This window comes from Apis mellifera, linkage group LG8, assembly GCF_003254395.2.
Source record: "Apis mellifera strain DH4 linkage group LG8, Amel_HAv3.1, whole genome shotgun sequence".
NCBI lineage: Eukaryota > Metazoa > Arthropoda > Insecta > Hymenoptera > Apidae > Apis > Apis mellifera.
The window spans coordinates 8,523,079-8,548,335 of NC_037645.1; the positions used below are offsets into that span (position 1 = coordinate 8,523,079).

Genomic DNA, 25,257 nt, shown 5'->3' on the forward strand with positions numbered 1-25,257 from the left:
TAATACGTTCTAAGCATGTTTCGCTCCAACAACCAACGAAGTTTGCCAACGTCATTAAGAAAAGCCCGGCCCGGTCAATGAAACTGATTATAGAACAATTGTAACGCGACTACTGTTCGAAATCGTAAATGGAACAGGTCAAATAATGGTCGGACATCGGTAGCGGAATGGGATTTTCTAAGGCGCGAAATGAGAAATATTCACAAGCGTTTACGTTTATATCCGTTGTCAGCGATATTTTAGGCAGTGGCGGAGAATTCAATTCCACTAGTTTACGATTTTCCATTGTACACTAGCTCGACGACAATTAAGATTTAATTTACCCGAAGAGAAAGTCAATTGAGTACAGCTTTAACAGAAATCATTGCCTTTGAGAATTTCTGATTCGATACGAATTCGATTGATCGTGTTTCCGTTTGTAACAATTATTCGAATAACCGAACACATTCTCTATCGTTTAATAGTTAAAATGTTGTTTCGACGAAAATTGAGAAGGATATTTTGAAACTTGAACTTCCAAAATCCAATATAAATATAAGCTAAGTACGTGAAACTGAACTTGACTAACTTCGGATTTATTCGACAATAATCGGACACAATCGGCTAAAGGATCGAATACGAAGGATTGAACCGATGACGTCCGATTATTGCCGAACCGATACGAAGCTGTACCTCGAAAAATTCTTCGAATCCCAAGCAATACGAGAGTATTGAAATTTCGCTCTATCCCATTCAAATTTTTCCAATATATTTCAAAGAGTTAGAATACGTTTCCACTAATATATGAACACAGTTACGAGTATCGAATACGGGTCGGTCCAGAGACATGTTATTATAGTCACAAACCGGGAATATTTGTCAGGAAAAAGAAAGATGCGCGCATCGAGGGGAATGTACGATAACTGAGCGATTAGTTATTAAAGAAGGGTGAAGACAGGAAACAGAAGTAATTTCAAGCGTGTCGATTACCCCCGGCAGAATTTCTCTACCCGCATACCTACCTGAAAGTCTCGCCACGGGCAAGTCCCTATAGAAATACCGTCATTGACTATCATCTATTCGAGGCCCTCTTCGCCTCGGGGTTATTTTTCGTATACTACGAGGAACTAGGCCACTGGAAACCGAGTCTTTTTATCTGCACGCCGTCCATTTTATGAATTTTATGAAACCTCGGGATGGGTACGGAGATGAAAAAGTTTCGCGGGCTTTAATGAAACTTCGGAGAAAAGTTTCGTCCCTACCTCCCCTCTCCATTCCCTATCCTGACTCGTATATCTTTCCACTGGATACAGACACGTGTATTCGCCACGATTTCTCCGCGCCTTTTGCGTTCTCTTGCGTTTTCTCGATCCGCCCACCTTCATTTCCTTCCTTCCTAACCTCAACTTCGCTTCTTTCTCCATAGTCCTCTCCGACTTTGCCCGGTTCGACCGTCAACGATGGTCGGGTAAAAGGTTAAGGAGCACAAAAATCGAGTCTTCGTGATGAAACGAGTCGAGAAATAGCCGAGATTATCAGGGGATAGGAATCTATCGTCGTAACGGTTCACGAGCTCGTTTACCGACAGGGATCCGCGCAACGTTTCGCAGACATGGCAGACTCATCGAATGTGTTAAACGCGGACTGGTGGTGAATAGTTATACGGAAAGAGAGAGAGAGAGAGAGAGAGAGAATCGACGAGGCGTGACCGTCACTGATTGCTAGGTGCAGCGGAACGTGACGGTTTATGAGAAGAGTGGGAACCAACTTGGAAAATGGCGCTCACGAAATGGTTTGCGATGCTGCGTTCAGCATCGTTCGAGATTTAAACCGAGATTTAGAATTGTTTTTCGGATTCGGATCGATTTTAATATCCTCGTCGAAAAATATTCTTCCAATGAAATTATTATTTTTTCCTAAATAGAATTCGAGAATAAAAATTTCTCTTTCCCTTCTCGTGTTTGGCATAAAGCAAGGTAGAACACGGGTGTGAAAAATCTGATAGCTCGTAAAAAAAAGATACACAACGAAGTATATAAATATTGGAATATACGATCGAACAAATCCATGGCCGATAGGATGTTTACACGGCTCGATTGGAAATAGGTATTAACGTTCGATAATGCCGTAGGTATCGAAGTTTCGTTTTATATCATTCGGTTGGGTAAAAAGATTAAGAAGTTTTCCGATAAAATGGAACGATTTCGGAATGGCATCGCCGCTTTTTGCTTACGACCGATTTACCAAACTGTTGAACTCGCTGCAACCTCCTCAACTAATGGTACCGTTGTCCTTTATATCGTGCATGCTTTTCACTTGTTTTTGCAGCTACATCGAGACTTTTCGTTCCATCTAGAAAAGATCAAATATCTTATTATAGATTCGAATATGCAGTTTTATTTTATAGGATGAATATAAAAAAATAGATAAAAACTATTTCAATATTTGATCGTTAAAATTATACTATATCATGTACTATGTTAAATTTTAGGTTATTGGCTGTTATTAGGTTATGAATTACTGATTTGGAACTCATTTTAAATTATAGATCTATAACTATAAATTATGTATAATTAATCTCTTATAATGATATTTCATTATTTTCAGTGTAATTGAGGTATCATATAATTTTGAAAGCTACTATCGCAAATTTTATTTATTGATAATTTCAACCGATTCGTATATGAAATTTTTTTTAATTTAAAGTCTCTTAATTAAATTGTGAAACAACAGCAAACATTTAAGAATAGAATCAATGCTTGCAATCAAATCAGGAGATTCGAAGTATAATTTTTGGCTCGTCAAGAATAATCTAACTCATCGTAGAGCAAAGAATGATGATAAAACGTTGCAAGTGAGACGTAAAATGAGCGTTTCTCGATAATACAAGTCTCGATAGCCTCGCAATTTTTGTAGCAACGTTCACTGCGCTCCTTCTCTCTCTCTCTCTCTCTCTCTCTCTCTCTCTCTCTCTCTCGTGTAATCTCGAAACTTTTGGAAAAGTTTGCTCCCTCGTGGAAAATTCTCCTGGCAACCCGTCCAAAATTCCTTTGGGGCACAACTTGGTTTCGTTGCACTGCTTCCCATAGGAATTCTCCTTTCGAATTTTAGAATGTGTATACCAATCTCATTCTCGTCCTTATTTCTATCTTGCAAATTCAAATATTTGCACGATATTTATTCGCTACTCGTGTATTTGACGAGATTTTAATAGATTTTTTTTTCTTTTGTTACAGAAGCAGACTACACTTTAGATGATTCCTTCTGGAACGAAGAAACTTCCGTTGGTAAGTTCTTTTTTTTGAACGAAAACTCGAACGTTCTTTCGATAATTTTATCATTTAATAATTACACGTTTATCGATATTTAAATTTTCTTTTTTTTCTGAATCATCGAAATGAAAAAAGCACATGAAATTATTGGACGATCTAATATTTAATAATATACATTTTAAAATATTCAAAAATCAGGGCTGCTCTTAATGAAATCATGTTCTCGAAATTCTTCATAATGAAATTTTTTTGAGAAACTCACCAAACTGACTATAATTTTATACAATATTCTCTTGATAATATTCACCTTATTATCAAGCTAAAAAAAATTACAATTTTAGATTAGAAATTTCGTAAAAATATACCTAATTTTCATCATAAATAATTCGATGAGTGGTTAAATTGCTCGTAATTCGTGTGTTTGATTAATCTCGTGCAAGATTAATTAGAAAGATCTGATCGATAACGTCTTCTTCCATTCTTCCTTTATTCCCGCGGATTACAAAGGGGGGCACGTCAAAGATCGCGCAAATATCCACAATGCGTGTAGGAGGTCGTAGTCAAAGGTCGGTTGTTCCCTTCAAAGGGGACAAGTGCACGCCTCGCCGGCGTAGAAAATTCGACGCGTGCCCCGAATAAGAGGCGAGATATTAATCGCGCAACGAACAGGATATTCGAATCAATGTTATCGCGGAGAGGGGAGGGGGGACGCGTTAACCGCGCCTCACCGTGCATCTCCCCCGCGGTTAACTTTATCGCGAGGCAAAGCGTTATCGGCCACGCGTTTCATTAATCCGCCCTTCCTCGACAACGACAGGATTACGAAGAGGAGGAAAGAAATTTCGAAATTTCGAAATCGAAATGCATCTTTTTTCTTTAATTTTTTTTAGAATTTTGGATTCCTAAGAAAAAGAAAAAGGGAATTTTTACTCGAAATTTTAAAATTCTTTCGAAACGGGAAATTTTGAAATTTTTTTGTGAATTTTGTGAATTTTGAAATTCGGAAAAATGTTTTCTCAATAAATTGGAATTTAGAGAAAAAGAGAGGAAATTCGAAATTTCGAAATCTTAAAATTCTTTAAAAGGAAATTTTTAATTATTTATTTAGAGATTCGAAAGTTTTAAATAATTGGTATAAATAATCGAGTTTTTCACTTAGCCTTTGGGCATATTCCAGGATACATTTAAGAGTAAAACTCGCGAGAATTGCTTTCGAAAGTTATTTCTCATTAATGGGAACTGCATTGAGAATGAAAGTCTGCAGTCTCTTAACGCAGCATCCGTGTTTTGCAAAATAAAAGCAACTCAAAAAATTTTATTCCGAAATATATCCACGCCCTTACGATACTTTACGACGAAACAAAATAAGAAAAATAATTTTTAATAAAATAGCTATCATCATTGTCAAATTGTTATATATAAATTTGAACAATTTCACAAATCAAAATTTGTTAATCAATCTCCTTAAATAATTAAAAAATATTTCAAAAATTTCGATTCGACTTTTTGCGAAATCAGATTTCACGACGAATCTTTGTAAAAAAAAAAAAAAAGAAAAAAAAAACTCGTCCAATAGAAAGTTCGTATCGAAGAAGCGGGAACCGGGAACAATGAACGCACAGATTTCCTTCGAATCACAGATGAAATGTACGCAAAGGAACAGCGGGGGTAGACCGCATTGCAGCACTTCCCGTGGAAACTCGATCTGCGGTTACATCCAGTTTCTCCGGACGCGTGGAATGGTTTATTGTTAAGTCAACAGCGGTGATTGGCTGGGAACACGAAACTTAAATTGGGTTAAATTTTAGACGAGGGGACAATGCATCGAAGTATAAAATGGCCGCGACCGAGAGGTATATAAATCGTTCCCCGATCATGCAACCGTGAAAATCTCTTAAATCTCGGGAATCGAGAAGAGGAGAATTCCGTATCCCGTTTGTATTTCCGCGCGGATTTCTTTCGAAGTTTAACGAGGCGACGCGTTTCCTTTCGTTTCACCAGTGCTTCCATCTAGAACGTTTCAGGTGGGGAAAAAAAAAATATCGAGATATGAATTACAAAGCGTGACGCGCGCGCACACACCACAGGGAGGGAAATTAATATTCATACTAGTGTTTAATTACACGTGTATCTGACCGAGTATAGATAGTCAGATGTTCCAGGTCGAAAAGTAAATCCACCGTGAATTTCGTCACCGGCGCACAACCGGCATGTAATAACCTGTCATGTCGTTCGAATTAACCGCAATTCGTGCCTCTGAGTACAGCGCCCTCTCTGCACTAGACGCCAGGACACGACGAGGACTTTAAATTACGGCATCGAGTAAATTGACGCACGGACACCGGCTCACCGGGATCTTGGAACGGTATTTATATAGTTTTCTGGGGATTGAACCTCTCTCTAGGGACGATTTTGCACGAACAGAGTAATAATTATTACTGGTGGTATTTTTATAAAAGTAAGTAAATTGTTTTAAATGTGATGATAAATTTAATTTCAAAGGTATATTATATTTGGGAAATTACGAGTCTTGTTCAATGTAAAATTATTAATTTGTGAGAGAAAATTTTGTAACTTATAAATTGGTTAGATTGGTAATACTGTTAGTTGTAAATTGTTGGAGGAGAATTGTTTCAATGTTTCTTGGTGAATTGATAGAAATAACGAAACTTAACCTAAATCACTTAACCTTTTTTACGGTATGAGAAGGTTATCTCTCGTGAAAAATTATATTTTTTTAAAACTTTCGAATGTTATGATATGTCATGTAATTAATTGAAATCGAAACTAAAAAAAAATAAAATCAGATTATATATTTAAGTTTATCATAATATTTTTCGAAATATAGATCACGAAATTCATTAAACTCTGTATTAAAAATTTTCATTTTATTCTATTTTATATCGTAAATTATATCATACAAATTACATAAGTGGTCAATTTTCAGTTTATTTTTGCACCAATTATATCGCTAAATCGACAATACGAAAATGTTATACACGAACTATACAAGTAACTGTTACACACGAAATTTCTAGGGAAACCGACACAATAAACGACCTGTCAACGTGACACTCGACAAACCCATGAACGTAGCCAACTTAATCGGTCGGTAATCTCAGCTGAACGGACCATTTCTGGAAATTCAATTTACGAATCCGCTCCCTTGGCTTTGTCGCGACTATCGTCCGATTCGTCAACCCCTTCAAACTTTCTGGCAACCGTTCGTTAAAAAAAAAAAAATAAATAAATAAAATAGAACGAAACTACCTTAAATACACGACCAGCCTGCTTTCGCTAGGAAACTTTTCGACCATAGGGAAAATATCTATTCAGAATATACGTTCATTTATGTATACTTTTATCCCTAACTTAAACTTTCTATCTATTATTTCTATTTTTTTATTTCTAATTTTTTACTTCTTTCTATCTCTTACTTTGACGGTGTAATAAAATGAAAAATGAATAGAATAGACAATTTGTCACTAGATTTTTTTTTTTTTACAATTTTTCATAAAAATTCAAAATAGGCGTTCAAAAATTTTTTACTAGGATTCTTAAAATTATCGACAATTTATGAGCACAGGAATTATATAGTTTTAACAATAATCGATAAATTTTAATAATTATACGATTGAACCACGGTAACTCGGATATCAAAGTTAAAAAGGGGAGGGAGGTAAAATCCCGAGTTATAGAGGTTTCGTCTTGTCGAAGTAAGTTCGAGAGTAAGAGGGATTTAACGAACGAAACTTAGACGTAGAGAGATTGGGTATAAGGACTTAGGTATTTTTGTAGAACTATGTTTGACAGTTTGCACTCTCAAAATATATACGTACGGTTCCTTCGATTTCCTCTTGAAAACCGCAGATAAATAGAGATCGAAAATTGTGCGGAGGATTCATGCTCGTAAATACCGGTTCTGGAAAAAAATACAGCACCTATCTCGTCTTTAACCCACCTTTAATCGAACTTTACAGTGGAAAACTGTACATAACCTCTCGTTTACAACGAGATTTTATACCGTCCATAGTTAGTAATTCGGACATTTATCTTGAAATAGATAAATTTTTTTCAACTAAAACATACAAATTATTGATAAATAATTATAAAAATTTTAATATAAAATTAGTAAACGTGACGATATAAAAAGGTTGAAACGTTCGAAAGAAAATTCGATGTATATCATTTTTGTAATTTTTTCTTATATTTTAATCTCAGTATAATTTTTAGTTCTAATTTATAATATTTTTCTATTTTTTCGTATCGAAGTTACATAAAATTTATTTCGAATTTAGATTAAGATACGTTTAACATTTTCATTATTTGGAATTATTTTTGAAAATTGAGAATAATTTCTCTTAAATGTATTTTTATCCTAAAGAACGTTTCATTCCACATACTTATTTCGTTATTATAAATATCTGGCATATTTCTTACTGTTGTGTTATTATTCAAACAAATTTAATAATAACTTCCAACATTTTATATCAAGAATAATAATATTTCTACATCTCAACTAAAATCTACTTGTCAATTCACAATTTTAAATGTAATCTCCACATTTACGTCAATATTATCCATTACCAGTGTTCCCAATTTTACGGTATGTATTCGAAATGGAAAATAAGCAGGGTGGGTGGTTTCGCATCCATATTCATATAATAAGTTTAATTGAATTTTATCAGAGACAATGGGGCTTTTCCTGGGGCTGCATTTGCAAGGAACATTACGCGGCTTTACGGGTCAACCAGTCAAGATTAGCATAACTGTTATCGCCACAGTTATCTCCTCTTCTCGGACGGCGTTCATTCAGGTCGTAAGTTTCGTTTAAACGCGACGATATTTTCACAACGCTTACATTCTATGTCACGTGTATCATACGTGTAATTCGTAAATATCGATTTATCGCACTAATTCTAATGATCCAATGGTTCGACCCTTAATTTAATTTAGTTTGATATTTGCTAATTAAAACTTATGTGTATTTGAACCTGTTAAATAACGAAAATTAAAAATTTTTTGAAACTTCGAGTCATTCTTGATTCGAGATATTCGATTTCGAAGATGTTCTTTTTCGTTGGACAAAGTCTGGCTGAATAGACGCGATGAAAATATTCAAACGTATTCGTACATACGCGAGATCGTAAAATTGATCGAACCGTTAAGATTCACAATCGAAATATGTGAAGAAGAAATATTTTAAGATTGTTCAGAATTAGACTTTCGGAATTACTATATTATGGATATAAGTAAAATTATAAATTAAAATGTTAATTGATATAACTCGAAGGATACTTGTCCTCGAATATATAAATTTTAAACGTCTAATCGATTTTACGATTTCACTATATCGCTTCCATCGACTATGAACTTCACAAATCAATCAGTGTCAGTCACGCATTTTAAAAATGAGACCAAACAGTTGCTTAATTAGACGTCAATTAAATTTAAAATATTAGAAATTTTTGAGTTACGTGAAAAAATCAATTTCAGAAAATGAAAACTTTCACTGATTGACTTCTGAACCTTTCTATATCGCTTCCACCTGTAGCACGAACGATATACATGCTTATCTGTAAAGCCTGAACCGAAGCGTCTAATTCGCACGTTATACAAATATATATATATATATATATATTACACATTAAACAATAAAACATCCGTTTTGCAAACTCGACATTCCGGCACTTTAGATAAAAAAAATATTTCCCTCTTCGATATTTTTGAATTTTTCCACGAAATGATCAGTCAATGACCCGCACATTGAAAACAAGCCAATCGTGTATACGAATATCACAATGAATCGAAACAAATAATGATTTTCTTATACGCAACGATCGTAAACAAATATTTGCAGGATTCCAAGTTCCGCCATTTTTATACACGCGCCACCTGCCATACACTACGTATACCAAAATATTTCGCGATTGAGAACAAAACGAAAGAAGGATCGCCATTTACCATCAATCCATCGTACAACAATGACTGCGAAAAGGTAGACGATCGTCGAATAATTCTAATGGTTTGAATGAAAAAAAAAAAAGAAAAAAATCCAATAGGTGCAATCGAGTTCCCCTCGATTCGAGTGGCATGGTAATTAGTTGCTCTGTCGGTAATCGCGCGACAGCGCGCGTAATAATTCATTAGAACGACGTCTACGTGTTCAAAAGGGTGGGGGAAAGGGGGGGGAGGGGGGAAGCGTGACAAGTAATTATCCATACACTTCATTTTGAATGGGTCGGGTTAAATCGGGCAAAGCCCCGGACAGTCGATAAGAGGGTAAACTAGATACTACATGCTTCGAGGAGGCCCTCCACTGATTATCTCGACTCATTCGTATAGCACTGCCGCGCAACAGTTTACGACACGGTGAAAAGAGAGAACGAAGGAGAACACGCTCGGTTTAATCAGACACCGCTAATTACGCCCGGTTCTCGATTTCGACGAGGGTTAACTCGCGATGGAATCTCGCTTATTCACTTCGTGCAAAGACAGGCATGTTGCATGCTAAACGATTTTCAAAGAGAGAATTTTTTTTTTTTTTTTTTTAAAGATCGAGAGACTCGCGTTTGTTGGATTTCTCGCGTAGGGGGCTTGTGAGTAATTGGGTCAAGTCGTAAGGATTTTTTGGAAAAAAAATTAAATTTAATAGGAGATGAAAGTATTTTTATAATTATATAGAATCGGAAAGAACGAATAATCGGAAGATTTTATTTTTTACGGAAATAACTAAAAAATATAATTCTTTGAATAATTATATTAGAAAAAAACTCGGATCACCGATTTCAATGATTTTTAAATATTATGGAAAATGAGATTATGCTATATCGACGTGTTATTATTTTATTTAGAAAAAAATTGCTTTTACATAAAATTTCGTTTGTATGTATATAATTATTTTTTGTTGATATCTTGTCCTTTATATAAAAATCATCGAAATCAATCAAGAATATATCTTTCTTTATGTAATTCTTTGTTTATTTTTTTTTCGAGAAATATATAGCGTTTAATTTAATTATAAATGATTTCAAAACGTCATATCGCTTTCATCGTATTTATCATCTTAATTTTTTCTTACTAAAACACAGACGAAACACAGACGACAATGAGCCAAGACGGAGATAAAAATTAAAAAGAATTGAACTGGGATGTTCGATTGAAACTGGAGGGAATAAATTGATTCCAGGTGAGGCCGAACGATTACTACAAGAATATCGACAAAACCAAGAGCTAGTACAAAATATCGGGGCCCATTACTATCAGATCATCTATCCAGTACAGTTACGGCATCACGAGAAAATGGGGATATCCACAAGAGAAGTGAGCGTATCCAAGGTAATTAAACTTTTCCTCCGAACGAGATATCGAACGATCGAAAGTCTATCGAAAATTGATATATTTTATGATGTCGAAACTTTGTTACTTTCTCACGATCGAAAGCCTATCGAATTTTTTTCTTTTTTATCGATAATCGATAAACTTTACAACATCGAAACTTTTTGACGATTTCGAAGATTTTGTTATCAACTTTGTTACTTTTTGACAATCGAAAGCCTATCGAATTTTCTTCATAGAATCGATATATCGATCGATATATTTTTGTAATAAAGAAACTTTCCAACAATTGAAAGCTTATCGAATTTTTTTTTTTTTATCGATAATCGATAAACTTTACAACATCGAAACTTTTTGACGATTTCGAAGATTTTGTTATCAACTTTGTTACTTTTTGACAATCGAAAGCCTATCGAATTTTCTTTATATAGAATCGATATATCGATCGATATATTTTTGTAATAGAGAAACTTTCCAACGATTGAAAGCTTATCGAATTTTTTTTTTTTTTATCGATAATCGATAAACTTTACAACATCGAAACTTTTTGACGATTTCGAAGGTTTTGTTATCAACTTTGTTACTTTTTGACAATCGAAAGCCTATCGAATTTTCTTTATAGAATCGATATATCGATCGATATATTTTTGTAATAGAGAAACTTTCGAACGATTGAAAGCTTATCGAATTTTTTTTTTTTTATCGATAATCGATAAACTTTACAACATCGAAACTTTTTGACGATTTCGAAGGTTTTGTTATCAACTTTGTTACTTTTTGACAATCGAAAGCCTATCGAATTTTATTTATATAGAATCGATATATCGATCGATATATTTTTGTAATAGAGAAACTTTCCAACGATTGAAAGCTTATCGAATTTTTTTTTTTTTTATCCATAAAATTTATAACATTGAAATTTTGTCACCTTTTGACAAGGCCTATCGAATATTCTTTATAGAATCGATATATCGATCGATATATTTTGTAATGGAGAAACTTTGCAACGATTGAAAGCCTATCGAATTTTTTTTATCGACAATCGATAAAATTTAATAACATTTTATCACCTTTTGACAAGCCCTATCGAACATTCTTTTTTCGAATCGATATATCGATATATCGATACATTTTTATAACGAAATTTTGCAACGATTAAAAAAACCATCCGAAAAACCGAATTTTTTTTTATAGACATTTCATAAAGATATAGATTGATATATTTTATTTTCGAAACTTTTCGAAAGCCTATCGAATTTCTTTATTGATCGATTCTTTTTTTACTAAACTTTATCGAGAATCGATATTTCATTATTTCGTTATAACATCGAAACTTTGTCACTTTTCAGTTTCCTCAAAGAGGATACGGAGAGGGTGGATATCAGAATGTTAAAGGCAGAATGAGAGTAAGTGTTACGGAAGTTTGTGAGGAAGCGATTAACACAAGACCAAGTTTTCGATACGTTTAACGAGACAAGTTTTCTTTGATTTTCAGACGGGGAGACATTTTCATCGGACGTCCCTCTTGATCAAGGCCTTTAATCATAAATTTCGCCTAGATTTAGAATTAAATACGTAAGTGTGTGTACTCCTCCAATCGAATCCCATCACGAGACGAAACGATAAATAGTACGATAAGAGTATCGTTTCGCGTTGTTGCAGGCAACTTTTAGCTCCGAATCTTGTGCAAAAAGACTTTTTAACCGTCGGTGCGGAACAAACTTCTAAACAGGTGATACAAACTTTTCACGGTCTATCTCTTTAAATTTATTATATTATGATCGAATGTTTATTTGAATTAATAAATATTGATGTATTTTTTTTTCTTTGAAAATTTTTCCATCGCATCGATTGAATAAACAAAAAGAAACTGACTGAATTTCCCGATTGAATGTTTACAGGAGATAGAGCACTGTTACTATCACGGTACCGTGAGGGATTATCCAGGAGCTAGCGCTGCTTTTCACACGTGTAACGGTGTCAGCGGTGTCATTCATTTAGGCAACGAGACATTTGTCATTCATCCATTTTACGGCGGCGATTTGTCGGTCAGTTAATTAATTATTCAAAGATTACTTGAAAATTGAAAATTTTTTCTCGAAAAGTAATATAAAAATTAATCTCATATAATATTTCATATATTCGTTGAAATTATTTTCGCTATTTTATCGAAACAATCGTTAAACCAACTTTTCGATATCAAAGAAAAAACGATTGAAAAAGTAATAAATTCTAATCTCAAAATCATTGAGATCGGAATTAATCCTAAGTTCAAAACTAGTTAAAAATTTCGAATAAAGTTACTTCGAGCAACTTCAAACAAAATTACTTATTAAAATGCTTGGATAACATTTATTCGTTCGCATAAGCTCGATCATTTATCTCCGATTATTCGAGTAATAAATTATTCGAGCTTCACTTTATCGAAGTAACTTTATCCTTAATTTCGATCGTTTAAAATTTTTTTCAAAATGGAATAAAATTCCAAAAATTGAAATTAAAAAAAAAAACAGAAGAAGTATGTAAGTAAAATTTGTCCAAGTTCGATAGACGTAGAGAGATGTGGACAGAGAGGTGTGTTGACTGGATCCAGCCGGTGTGTTTCGGGGACGGCAAACATGGCCGGCCATTCGATCCAGTTTCGTTAGCAGACGAAGCGAGAGAGGATCGAGTTAAGCCGCTATCAACCCGGCTCGACTCGTAAACGGGTAATCGGTTGGCCCCTCTAAATTCCGTCTCTGCGTTGTTCCGCGCACATGTTTCTACGTTTATCTAACGCCGATCCGAGGAAAATGAATTCGAAAGTTTTCCGCGAGATCGATCGGCCACGGGCTAATTTCCAACGAATTTCCAACAGTTTTCCATTAAGTTCCTGCCTCGGATTTTCTCGAACGACGAGAAATAGAATAGGCGTTAACGATGTCGGGCGAATTGGTTAAATTGTTTTGTGCGAGGAATTTAATTCGTTCGTGATCGAGACAAATACAAAGGTTGATACGCAAAAATATTAAATCGAAGCTTAATTAGTTGTTTATGGATAATTAAAGGTTAGATGAAGACAGAATAAGTTGTGTTTATAATTTTATAATTAAGTTTGGACGAATTTTTGAATAATGTCTTTTGTGTTCTATCCTTTAGAATCGATAGCATTAAAAAAAGTTATAAATTGATTAGATAAATAGATATAATGATTAAATTTGTTATAGTAAATTATAAGATCTTAAAAAGTCTTATATCAAAAAGAATTTTGGTCGTTTCACGAAAAAATAGAGACAGTCCATTCTGTAAATTAAAAATTTCGATGTAAAAAAAAAAAAAAAAAAAAAAGAATAGCTATCCGAAAAAAAATGAATTGCTTCGTTTATACGAAAATTTCGCAAGGTAAAGAATGAAACGACAGGGACAACCTATATATGCTCGTCCGACACGAGTTAAGTAAGGGGGATCTTATATGCACGAGTTGTGCCTTCATTATTATTCATGAAGGGATCTCGAAGTAACAACGTGGCGAAAAAAAAAAAGCAAAAATACAATTTCTCGTCGTGCGCGTCTCGCGAGAAAATCAGGATGCGGGAACATCACCTCCTAAAAAATTCAATTGTCGGGTGAATTTCGTGAACTCTCTGTGTCTCTCTCAACGCGGTTGCCTCCATCGATGAATAATACTCGAAAGTAAAGCGAATCGAGAAAGAGGATCCAGTCGGATGGACGGACGGATTCGGGACGCGGCAAGGTTCGGTGGATTCTTTCAAATGGCGCTACGTAACAATTAACCGAGAAAAAGTTGGACGAAGCCGATAGTAGGTCATGATCCTCGCGCAGATGCGGGAACAAAAAGCTCGCGGCCCTACTGGTTATAAGCCATAATCGAATAGAGGAACGGGCGTTAAAAGGCGGGCGGCGGGCTGCTCGGAGAATGTTAACTATATGCAGACCTCTCTTTTAGCAGAAACATCCTCACGTTATATTTGAAGCTCGAACAAAGGCTAACAAAGGCTGCGCTAACTCGGGAAATCTTGAGTGGCGTGTAAAGAACCGCCGGCAGAAGCATGTTCTGGGGCTATCGGAGACCACTTCCGATCGATACAAGAGAGACGTCCGTGAAACAACCAAATACATCGAAACTGCCATCATTATCGATAAGGCTATGGTATTGAAACTTTATACTACTTCTTCTTTGTGTTTAACATCTTAAGGATCATGCGCGATCGTCACGTGATTTAGAAACTAGAACTTCGGGACTGATCGGAGAAATTCGGTCATGATCGGGCGTGATCCCGAATCTATTAGATTCCCAATCGACTTCGGCAATCATCGGGCATGATCGACTAAAGAAAATTCGAACCGATTTATATTGGAGTTTTTAAGATGAGTGTCGCGATTCCATCCGAATTTTTCCGATTTATCCCGAGTAAGTAATTTTAAAATATCGAACGCTTGTAATATTTCCACTATTATATAGTACTTTATTCGATCACTTTCGATGGTTATTGGCCGGCAAAGCGCGCGAAACGTGTCCTCAAAAGCAACGAGAGTTAAGAGAGTGCCAATTACGGTTGTAATCGTTAAAGGAAAGCACGACGACGTCATTGAAGCAAGTTTCGAAGAACTGGCTCTAAATTCACTTCATCCTTCCCGACGTGCTCGCGTAATTCAACAATAATAGTTATCGAATGTCGGAAACATAAAACGAATCGATACTATTGACTTTAACGATATCAATTGTCGTAAATAAAAACGTAAAATCGATCGCTAGACATCTTACTATCCTTTACGAGCCTCGCAAAAATATTCTCTTTTCCTGATTTTTTAGTTCGAGAAGAGGAACGGTAGCACCAGAGCGGAGGTTGTTCACGATGCCATCCAAGTCGCTAATATCGCGGATATGGTGAGTGTAATAGGTTAGAAATCAAGATGAAGCGACAATTACATTTTATAATTTTCAACGTATATTTTTCCGACGTTTCGATGAAAAATTTAGGAAATAGTAAAAAAGTTTCGATTTTTTTCGTTCAATCTTTACCTTTATAACAATAATAATCGCGATTTCAATTAATTTCAATTTTCTTTTTCACAGTATTTCCGCACGTTAAATACTAGAGTCTCCGTCATATACATCGAAACCTGGCAGGGCATAAACCAGGCGGAAATCGCGACGGGCATGGATATCGATCTCGCTTTGCTCAATTTAAACGATTACATGATGCGAACGATGTTCCGTGTTCCTCGTGATACCACTCAATTACTCACGTAAGTATTCGTCGAGTGAATTTCATCTAATCTATTCTGAGACTGACTCGAGATTGAAATTCGAATCGCACACAGGGGTGAAACGTTCGCCGGTGGAGAATCAGGGGTTGCCATACCTTCAACTATCTGCAAACAAAAATCCGTAGGAATCAGCGTCGATTTGAATACATACGAGCCTCATCTTTTAGCCGGTACTATGGCTCATATGATCGGCCACAATATAGGAATGAGCCATGACGATGGAAGTTAGTTTCTACTCTTGCAAATATATACTTTCTTTAATTAATTAACGTTCTGACCAATAAGTCTGAAATTCAGTAGTATCTGAATTCAACAGAATATTTGAAGAAAACATTCTATCTGTAACCACTCTTATATATAAATGTTTAGATATTTATACAAAATGTAACACACAAAATGTTTCAATTTTCATTATAATGCTTAAATGAAACGAATCTTTATTTAAATTTCATTTTTTTTTAAATTTAATTTCGCATAAACATTTTGCAATTTATTCATAAGAATTTATTTATATCTGATTCTTTCTGATCTATTTGTCAGAACGATTAATTCGTGAATGAAAAATTCATATTTTAAGACACGTTTTTTTCATTAAAATCTGATTTTCTCTAGGGAGCGAATGTATCTGCCGCGAATGGCACGGATGCATCATGGCTCAATCGATCGTTGGATTGGAGAACGTTCAGCCGTACACGTTTTCCGAATGTAGTAAAACAGATTACATAGAGGTGTTAAGAAGCGGAAACGGCTTTTGTCTTTTAAATAAACCAAACGAGGTAAAAGGATTGAAGGAATAAATCTACGGTTTGAAACGAAACGAGCCCATCGAGCCAAATTTTACGAGCGCACGACAATAAATCACGAGGGTGCTTGAAAGTTTCAATAAGTGTTTCCTATCGATTTCTAATGGTCTTAAATATAAAGTTTTCTTATTCTTCGACTCGTTTCATCTCAAGCCAGATTTTAAATGTATTCCATGACGAGATTAGTTTCAAATCTCTATCATCTATCAATATATTTGAAGAATAGTTTTTGATCATAGAAGCCAAAACAAACCTTCAAGAATTATTATAAGCTTCAATTACTCACCAGCATTTTTATATAACAATTGTTAATAATTAACTAAGAGATCTCACAAGAAATTATATCAATAAGAGCCTTTAAGTAATATTTGTATGACATAAATCAACAATCTACCAAGTGTCATGCAAATATTGCCAAGTAAAAAAATTTTTCACTTTATTATTCCCTATTTCTTTTTTTTAACTATATCAATAAGAGCCTTTAAATAATATTTGTATGACATTGATCATATATATATAAAAATTCAATCTTTGAATTAATCTACCAAATGTCATGCAAATATTGCAAGTAAAGAAATTTTTATATAATTTTTCTTTATTATTCCCTATATCTTTTTTTTAACTATATCAATAAGAGCCTTTAAATAATATTTGTATGACATATATATAGAAACTCAATCTTTGAATCAAGAATCTACCAAGTGTCATGCAAATATTGCCAAGTAAAGAAATTTTTATATAATTTTTCACTTTATTATTCCCTATTTCTTTTTTTTAACTATATCAATAAGAGCTTTTAAATAATATTTATATGACATTGATCATATATATATAAAAACTCAATCTTTGAATTAATCTACTAAATGTCATGCAGATATTGCAAGTAAAGAAATTTTTATATAATTTTTCTTTATTATTCCCTATTTCTTTTTTTTAACTATATCAATAAGAGCCTTTAAGTAATATTTGTATGACATATATATAGAAACTCAATCTTTGAATCAACAATCTACCAAATGTCATGTAAATATTGCCAAGTAAAGAAATTTTTATATAATTTTTCACTTTATTATTCCCTATTTCTTTTTTTTAACTATATCAATAAGAGTCTTTAAATAATATTTGTATGACATTGATTATATATATATAGAAACTCAATCTTTGAATTAATCTATCAAATGTCATGCAAATATTGCAAGTAAAGAAATTTTTATATAATTTTTCTTTATTATTCCCTATTTCTTTTTTTTAACTATATCAATAAGAGCCTTTAAATAATATTTGTATGACATTGATCATATATATAAAAATTGAATCAACAATCTACCAAGTGTCATGCAAATATTGCCAAGTAAAGAAAACCTTTAACACATTTTCACATTACTCTCATTATTCCCTATTTCTTTTTTTCAACTATATTTTTTATGCCAATGGATGATCTATCGATGATCTATTAATCTTCGATCAGAATCGCGAAACGAAACGAAAAGCCTGTTAAGGAAAATTCTTATTTCAGGTCGAAGTGAGGAGATCTTGCGGAAACAGGGTAATCGACGAGGGAGAGCAATGTGATTGCGGATCGATCGAGGAGTGTCACGAGTACGACCCCTGCTGCGATCCGATCACCTGCAGACTCACCTCCGAAGCGCAATGCGCGACCGGTCCTTGCTGCAGCGATTGTAAGGTAAAATATTTCTCTCCTGCATTCCACTTCCTCCCTCTCTCCTTCTCTCCCCTCCCCTCTCCTTCTCCTCTCTCGCTCCGCAATTTTCCAATTTCTATCGGATGGACCAACAATCTTGGATACGTTCCACGTCAAACATTCCACGCCTCCATCCTCCTCCCTTCCCCCCCCCCCCTCTCTGCCCAAAGATGTACGTGCCCGATAGCCACGAGTACAATAAACGCGTCGATAAATGGAAGCGGACAGAAGGCTCGTGTGTAGAGGTTCGAGGAGGGTAAATAGATAGGGAGATCAAGATTTCTCTTTCTCCCTTCCCCGCTACTACTACCACTACTACGGGATCACTGGTTCGGAGAGCCACGGCTGGGATCTAATCTCGAGCGATTTTGAAAATTATGCAGCTGCTCGCGCGTGGCGTCGTGTGCCGGGAATCGACCAACGAATGCGATCTTCCGGAGGTGTGCACCGGCGAGACCGGCCAATGCCCGACGGACGTCTACAAGAAGAACGGGAATCCTTGCTCCAACAACGACGGGTATTGTTATAACGGCGTCTGCCCGGCGTTGAATCTCCAATGCGAGCAGATATGGGGATACGGTGGCGTTGCCGCGGACCAACAGTGCTTCGAGCAATTCAACTCGAAGGGATCGCTGAGCGGACACTGCGGCACCGACTCCTCCGGTCATTACATCAAATGCGAGCTAGAGTAAGATAGAGTAATGATACTTGCTTCTTTTCAATTTTGACTTTTTAATTTAATTAAAATCGTATCGTGGATCGACAGTTTTGTAATTTTTATTTTTTCCCTTCTTTTTTCATGCTTGGAAGAGACAGATCCACGTTTTCTGATGTTACCAAGAATTTGGCAAACAAAAGATGGATTGGAAAGGATAGATTCACGATCCTAATACTTGGAAATCAAAAGATTTTTCCTGCTCTCTAAGAATTGTTAAACGAAAGACGTTGGAACGTTGTGAGGAAAATTCGTATCTTCAATGGTTGACAGAATCTATGTTTCATGTAGATTCTGTCTCCAAGAATTGTTAAACAAAAGACGGTGGAACGTAAGCATCTTGTAAGGAAGATTTTGCAACGCTTGAAATTGAAAGATTTTCTGTCCCCAAAAGTTGTCAAACAAAAGAGGAATTGATTCGCGTCTTGGAAATCAAAAGACGTAGATTCTTTCATCTCCAACGGTTGAGAAAGAAAAAAAAACTAGATTCTTTCATCCTCAATGCTTGGAAATCAAAAGACGTAGATTCTTTCGTCTTCTGTCCCCAACGGTTTAGAAACAAAAAACCTAGATTCGCGCCCTTTGTCCCCAGCGCTTGGAAATCGAAATATATAGACCCACGTCTTTCGTCTCCAACGCTTGGAAATTGAAACACGAAGATTTATGTCTTTTATATTTCCCCAACGGTTGGAAATCAAAAGACGTAAATTCAAGTTTTTTGTCCCTAACGCTTGGGAATCAAGAAACGTAGATTCATATCTTTCCATCTTTTGAAAATCGAACAACGTCGATTCGCATCTTTCATTCACGATACGATTAATTTTCAATAATTTTCATAAAACCAAACTTTTCAACAATGAAACTAAAAATTATCTTATTTTTAATTTTCGTTCTATCTTCGCTCGAAAAATCATTCCTTAGATTTTGAATATAAAACAGTGATACATAACCTAAAAAAATTATAAAGCGTTCGTATAATTTCCCTAGGAACGTTCGTTGCGGATCGTTACAGTGTCAACAAGGTAGAAAACTGCCAACGGTAGCGGGGATAGATCACTCTAGAACTATAATTTCGATAAAAGGCGAGGAATACGAATGCAAGTAAGCAAGTTTCGCTTTACATTATCTTCATTTCTCTCTTCTTTACCCTTCGAGTAAATTCTAAATAACATTTACACTTTTCATCAAAGATCCACGACTGGAAAGGTGGAAGGATCCGAAATGCCAGGCATGGGATTGGTTCGCGATGGAACATCCTGCGGGGACAACTTGGTAAGGTCGAACTTTTCTATTAAACTTGTTAATAACGCTATTCTATGGTAATCATCCTTGTTATTAATCGGATTATGCAAAATCACGATGAAGAGATAGAATGGCGCGAAAGGAAACAAAAGCTGTTTGCTTTCGATCTACATGTTAACACTGTGAAAACGAGTGAAAGCTTGTAAGTTATTGCACATTGTGACACGTTGCTTAACTCCTGTTTGTTTCAGATTTGCGTGAACCAAACGTGCATGAGCCTTTATCCGCTCATAGGCAACGAACGGTGTCCTAGCAATCACAACAATCACGAGTGCTCGGGAAATGGAGTAAGTTTGACATTTTAATTTTTGACGTTTTAATTTGTTCACCGTAAAAAAGCGAAGATGAATTTGTAAATAAATTTGTACTTCTTCCTCGCAAAGGTGTGCACGAATTTGAACAATTGTTATTGCAACCTTGGATGGAGTGGACCAGATTGCTCCATAGAGCAGGATATCCCGACTCGTCCGCCGATAACATCTAGCACCGAAGCGGCCGGTAAAAATGGTACAGATACTAAATTAGTGAAAAAAGAGACCCCCTACGGTAAGTTGCGATTATGCAAATAATCGTTAGAAATCGTTAGGTCGATTTTATATAAGGATGAGAAATTGAGGCGAGATTTTTTTAATTGCAATTTTTAGCTTCAATTTCTTATTAATTTCTTTCTTAACTCTAATTTATAATCTAAAAAAGGAAAGAAAGAAACATCGTAGAATAAGAATAAACGAATAAGCAAGTGATTAATGGGTACGGTGAATATTTGAGATCGACAAACTTTCTCTCCAAAAAGAAATGGATTAGAATTGTTCGAGAAGATGTTCAAAAATTCTACCGTGCCTAATGATCCAAAAAAAGAAAAAAAGAGATCTTTCACATTTTTCGATCGTCTGGATATGCGTTCAATTCACGATAAGACGAAGACTCGTCCCTAATCCCGCCATTGATTATTTGGGGCCATACCATCAGCTGTGCACATAAAAATTCGACACGTATACATGTATATGCGTACATATACAGAATATACGGGGTAGATAAGCTTACTCGATTACACTTATCCACTTTTGATTGTCCACCGAAACTCCTCTCTCTCTCTCTCGAGGAAGAGAGAGGGGGAAGAACGTTGCAGGTAAAAATTTGCTCAGCCAACGAGTTTAACCAACGTTTCTCACACGGCGATTTTTAGCAAGACCCCTTATCGATGGACCACTTCATTGGATATTCTTCGAGGCTATTTTTCCTTCAGTGAAATGGATTACTAATTGTTCGCTGTATATACACTCCAATTGAATCGAATTCAAGGAAAATTGTGTATTACTACACACAATAGATATTGTAATCCAGCTCACTTGCATAATTTTTGATCTCCTTTCTTCGACTAAGTTTATGCAGAACGGTATTGTTAGAATTATTGTGGTGAATTTGTAATAGAAAATCAATTATTTTGTCTGTTGTCCTAAAAGATCAATGAAAAATTGGACATTGGAAGGAAAAAGAAATATTAAATGTTTTGTCTTGTAAAAGTATAATCTTCCTTCTGCTATAATTTATAGAAATTAAGAAATAAAGACAATTGTCAAACATGTCATCAAGAATTAGCAATTATTGAGTACTACTTTGATGTACAATTAAAAATCTATGGAGACAAAAAAAAGAAAAATTCCGATCTGCATAACCTTGGCCTCGTTGCGTTTCAGGAACGGTGTTGAAATATAATTTTTCATAGGGCTACGTATTTTATCCATAGAAGCGAATCTCTTCTCAGGAATGATCGCAGATCCTCCTCGCAACGTTTATGTAATTTTCACGGGAGAATAAATTGTGCGTAGCGTTGCCTTAGAAAAGATAGATAAAACGGAAGAGGATCTCCATTTTACCGAGATCCAACATCCACCGATGTTGGCACACTGGTAGATTACAAAATGTAATGGTCGTTTCAGAAACAACTAACAACACTCTTAGCACCGGGACGATGGTATTAATCCTGGTGGGTGTGGTCAAAGGAGTCTTCATTTGTTTTGCACTAATGGCTGTTTGCTACAGGTACAGTAGCAAAAAAATAAAATTCTTGAGTGGGTTCGACCAACGCCTGTCATTGTCAAGTAATTCGTGGCTAGCTGGATGATGAGGCATCGCACGCGGCCATCAAATTGCTCTCATATAATATTGACTCATCTTAGCCTTACTTAATCGATGTGTTTTACTCATATATGTATATACATATATAAATGATATACATATTATATATATTTATATATACATATATACATATATATATATATATATTATCGTACTGTTTCTCTTCGATGGTGTTGCTCTGAATGTGCTCGTGCTCGCATAGTGCGTTTGAATGATCACGATGAGATCGTGACTATGCTGCACGAGCGAGGGATCTCACATTTCCACTCGATGATCTCGCATACCAAGGGACGAAAGATGGCGATATACAATATACAGTGTCTATACCGTTGAGGAAATAAAATGAGATATAATTAATTTTCGTCCCTTAGAGTGCGACATCTCATACACGATCCACTACAACGCCAATGTGCCAGCTGCTTGTATGCCCTATAAAAGCATGAATAAGGCTGATTAGCGAAGAAACGAACGTCGTCCCCTACGGATCGTCGATCTCCGATTGAAAGAATCGTTGTGTTGAAGAATAATATAGCCTAAAACATATAACGGATAACATAACCTATAACGGATCGATTTGATCGCGTCGAATCCCCGATTCGTGTCTTCGTCGATGTCAATACGAGAAAAGTAGTTGGCAAAGGGTCTTTCGACTCGTTAAACACGACGAGAATATCTAACCTCTCTTTTTTTAACGTCGATAATCGAAGACTCGATCGAAGCGAAGAGAATAGGGAAAATTGGTTGTCACATAGAGTGAAAAAAATTATTCACACCCATTGTATCGATATATATATGTATAAGATATATATTTTTGGCGTGATGAGTCGAAAGTATCCGGATATCGCGTCGATACGATCAATGGTGTGTACTTGTATAACAAACTACGTCTATATGTATTATGTATATGTGCTGATTCTGGCTTCTTTGTTTCTTGTCTGTTTCTGTCTGTCACTGCCATCTCTGTCTGTCTGCATGCTGTGGGACGCTCGGATACCAAAATATACCATCCGTATATACTCGCATCTGCGTGAACAATGGTATACTCGTTCTTGATTATCTTGATTCTTGATTTTTGTCGTTATTATTATTATTATTATTATTATTATTATTATTATCATCATCATCATCGGATCTCTCGTATCCCGACGTATTTCTTTGACACGTGACGAACCCAAAAAACTGCGATAACTAACGATGTAACTAACCAACCAACGTTTGATCGTCACAGAGAACTACCACGGCTCTAACACTGTATTTTTAGTTGGTGTGCTCATGTCGGTGGTAGGGGGTGTTTTCATAGTATTTGCTCTGATGGCTCTCTGCTACAGGTCAGTCGTAGTACATAAAAACTACTCCCTCTGTCTCAGGTTAGTGTGCAGAAACATACACGTAGAAAATTCTTTTGTATGCGTATATATATATGTATATATATGCACATATATATGTATGTGTTTTTTATTATTTTTTTTTTTTTTTACGATCTACATACGTCGTACATATATATTTACATGTATATCTTTTAGAATCCGTACTATTACTGTCTATTTCTCTTTTACGCTTATATATTGTTCTTTTCGTATTTTCTCTACTTTTTTTCTTTTTTTTTTTTTTTTTTTTAAATAATTTTTCTATCTCTCTATTTCTCTTTTTGTGTATCTCTTTGTCCTACCGATAAAGCGCTCTCTGCATTATCCGCGCAGCAATAAGTCGCAATATCTCCAGCTTATGCGACCACGCGAAAATTCAAACTCGTCGCAACGAACAGATAACGCGTTTCAAACGTGTTCTTCACGCGATTGTCTCTATTCTAAATACGCTCGCTCGAAAATGTATGTATTCACCTGATCGTTGCCACGATTACGCTGTATAAGCTTAAGCGATTGCCGCTGCGAACCATCATCAGGTTCATTTGAATCGCTTTCGCAAAAAATTGGCACACTCGACGTGTATTACTCGTCTGCAAATGATTCAAAGCTTTTTGTGTATCGTAACCGTTAACTGATATCGATTAATTAGAACGGTCCAATATACATTTTTTTATTTTCTTTTTTAACGAGAAACGATAAAAAAAAAAAAAGAAAAGATAGAATTTGCCAAAGAAAAATTTCCCATCTGAACCGTGTTGGTATCGGTTAAAGGTTGCACCCGCGTTACAGCAGGGTGATCGCGTTTGATAATCCCGTTGAGAATGATTAGACAATTTTCAACTATCTATCCAATTCTGTCCAATCTAAATCTAAAAAAAAAAAAGAAAAAATAAAGATTGTACTCTTTTCACCCCCATGGAACGCACGCGCGTCAAGCTTCACGATTCTTCAAGGCACCTTTTTTGCCCGTCTCTACGTCTCTTTGTCGTTTGATTTTTGAGTATTTGAGTTGATGGGTACTGCAGCGGAGGACGATCTCACACGAGTGGCTCTAAGACCAGCTGCGGGTATACCATTCGACTGGTTATCTGTCTTTTGTTCTTACGCATGCGCTCCCTTTTAAAAGAGGACTCTCCCCTCCCCCTCTCTCTCTCCCGTAGACGCGCCCGCTTCGCTAGCCAATCACTTCTTCGTTATAACCTCAAACGTAAAAATGTCCGGATTAAACGTATATCTTTCTATTCGAAAAATTGAACTATGCGCATGCGTACGCGCGCGTGTGTGTTATATGGCTATATTTTTCTCAGAATTTTAATAATTAATTTTAATTATCGACAACAAAAAATTACACGCGCTTTAATTAATATTT

The 25,257-nt window shown here is 35.4% G+C and overlaps 1 protein-coding gene and 1 non-coding gene across 23 annotated transcripts in view; both read left to right on the plus strand.

Annotated features, from left to right (window-relative positions):
* Positions 1 to 25,257, plus strand: part of LOC551663 (disintegrin and metalloproteinase domain-containing protein 11) — an 82,366-nt gene that overhangs the window by 45,637 nt on the left and 11,472 nt on the right. For 13 of the 22 annotated variants that reach the window (XM_016913605.2, XM_016913604.2, XM_016913608.2 and 10 more), the window contains 18 exons: positions 3,216 to 3,266; positions 10,441 to 10,589; positions 11,939 to 11,995; positions 12,085 to 12,164; positions 12,252 to 12,321; positions 12,491 to 12,637; positions 14,536 to 14,739; positions 15,403 to 15,477; positions 15,667 to 15,839; positions 15,915 to 16,084; positions 16,473 to 16,636; positions 18,180 to 18,347; positions 18,749 to 19,053; positions 20,068 to 20,181; positions 20,271 to 20,352; positions 20,574 to 20,669; positions 20,766 to 20,928; positions 23,750 to 23,888. In XM_016913605.2, the coding sequence (XP_016769094.2) occupies positions 3,216 to 3,266; positions 10,441 to 10,589; positions 11,939 to 11,995; positions 12,085 to 12,164; positions 12,252 to 12,321; positions 12,491 to 12,637; positions 14,536 to 14,739; positions 15,403 to 15,477; positions 15,667 to 15,839; positions 15,915 to 16,084; positions 16,473 to 16,636; positions 18,180 to 18,347; positions 18,749 to 19,053; positions 20,068 to 20,181; positions 20,271 to 20,352; positions 20,574 to 20,669; positions 20,766 to 20,928; positions 23,750 to 23,888 (2,407 nt within the window). Of the gene's footprint in view, positions 1 to 3,215; positions 3,267 to 7,939; positions 8,071 to 10,440; positions 10,590 to 11,938; positions 11,996 to 12,084; positions 12,165 to 12,251; positions 12,322 to 12,490; positions 12,638 to 14,535; positions 14,740 to 15,402; positions 15,478 to 15,666; positions 15,840 to 15,914; positions 16,085 to 16,472; positions 16,637 to 18,179; positions 18,348 to 18,748; positions 19,054 to 20,067; positions 20,182 to 20,270; positions 20,353 to 20,573; positions 20,670 to 20,765; positions 20,929 to 22,322; positions 22,426 to 23,749; positions 23,889 to 25,257 lie in introns of those variants that run through there. The other 9 variants (XM_016913610.2, XM_016913613.2, XM_016913611.2 and 6 more) reach the window with 6 other exon arrangements.
* On the plus strand, positions 573 to 661 carry Mir9896 (microRNA 9896). The gene has a single exon (NR_127376.1). It is a non-coding gene; the product is annotated as a microRNA 9896 (primary transcript).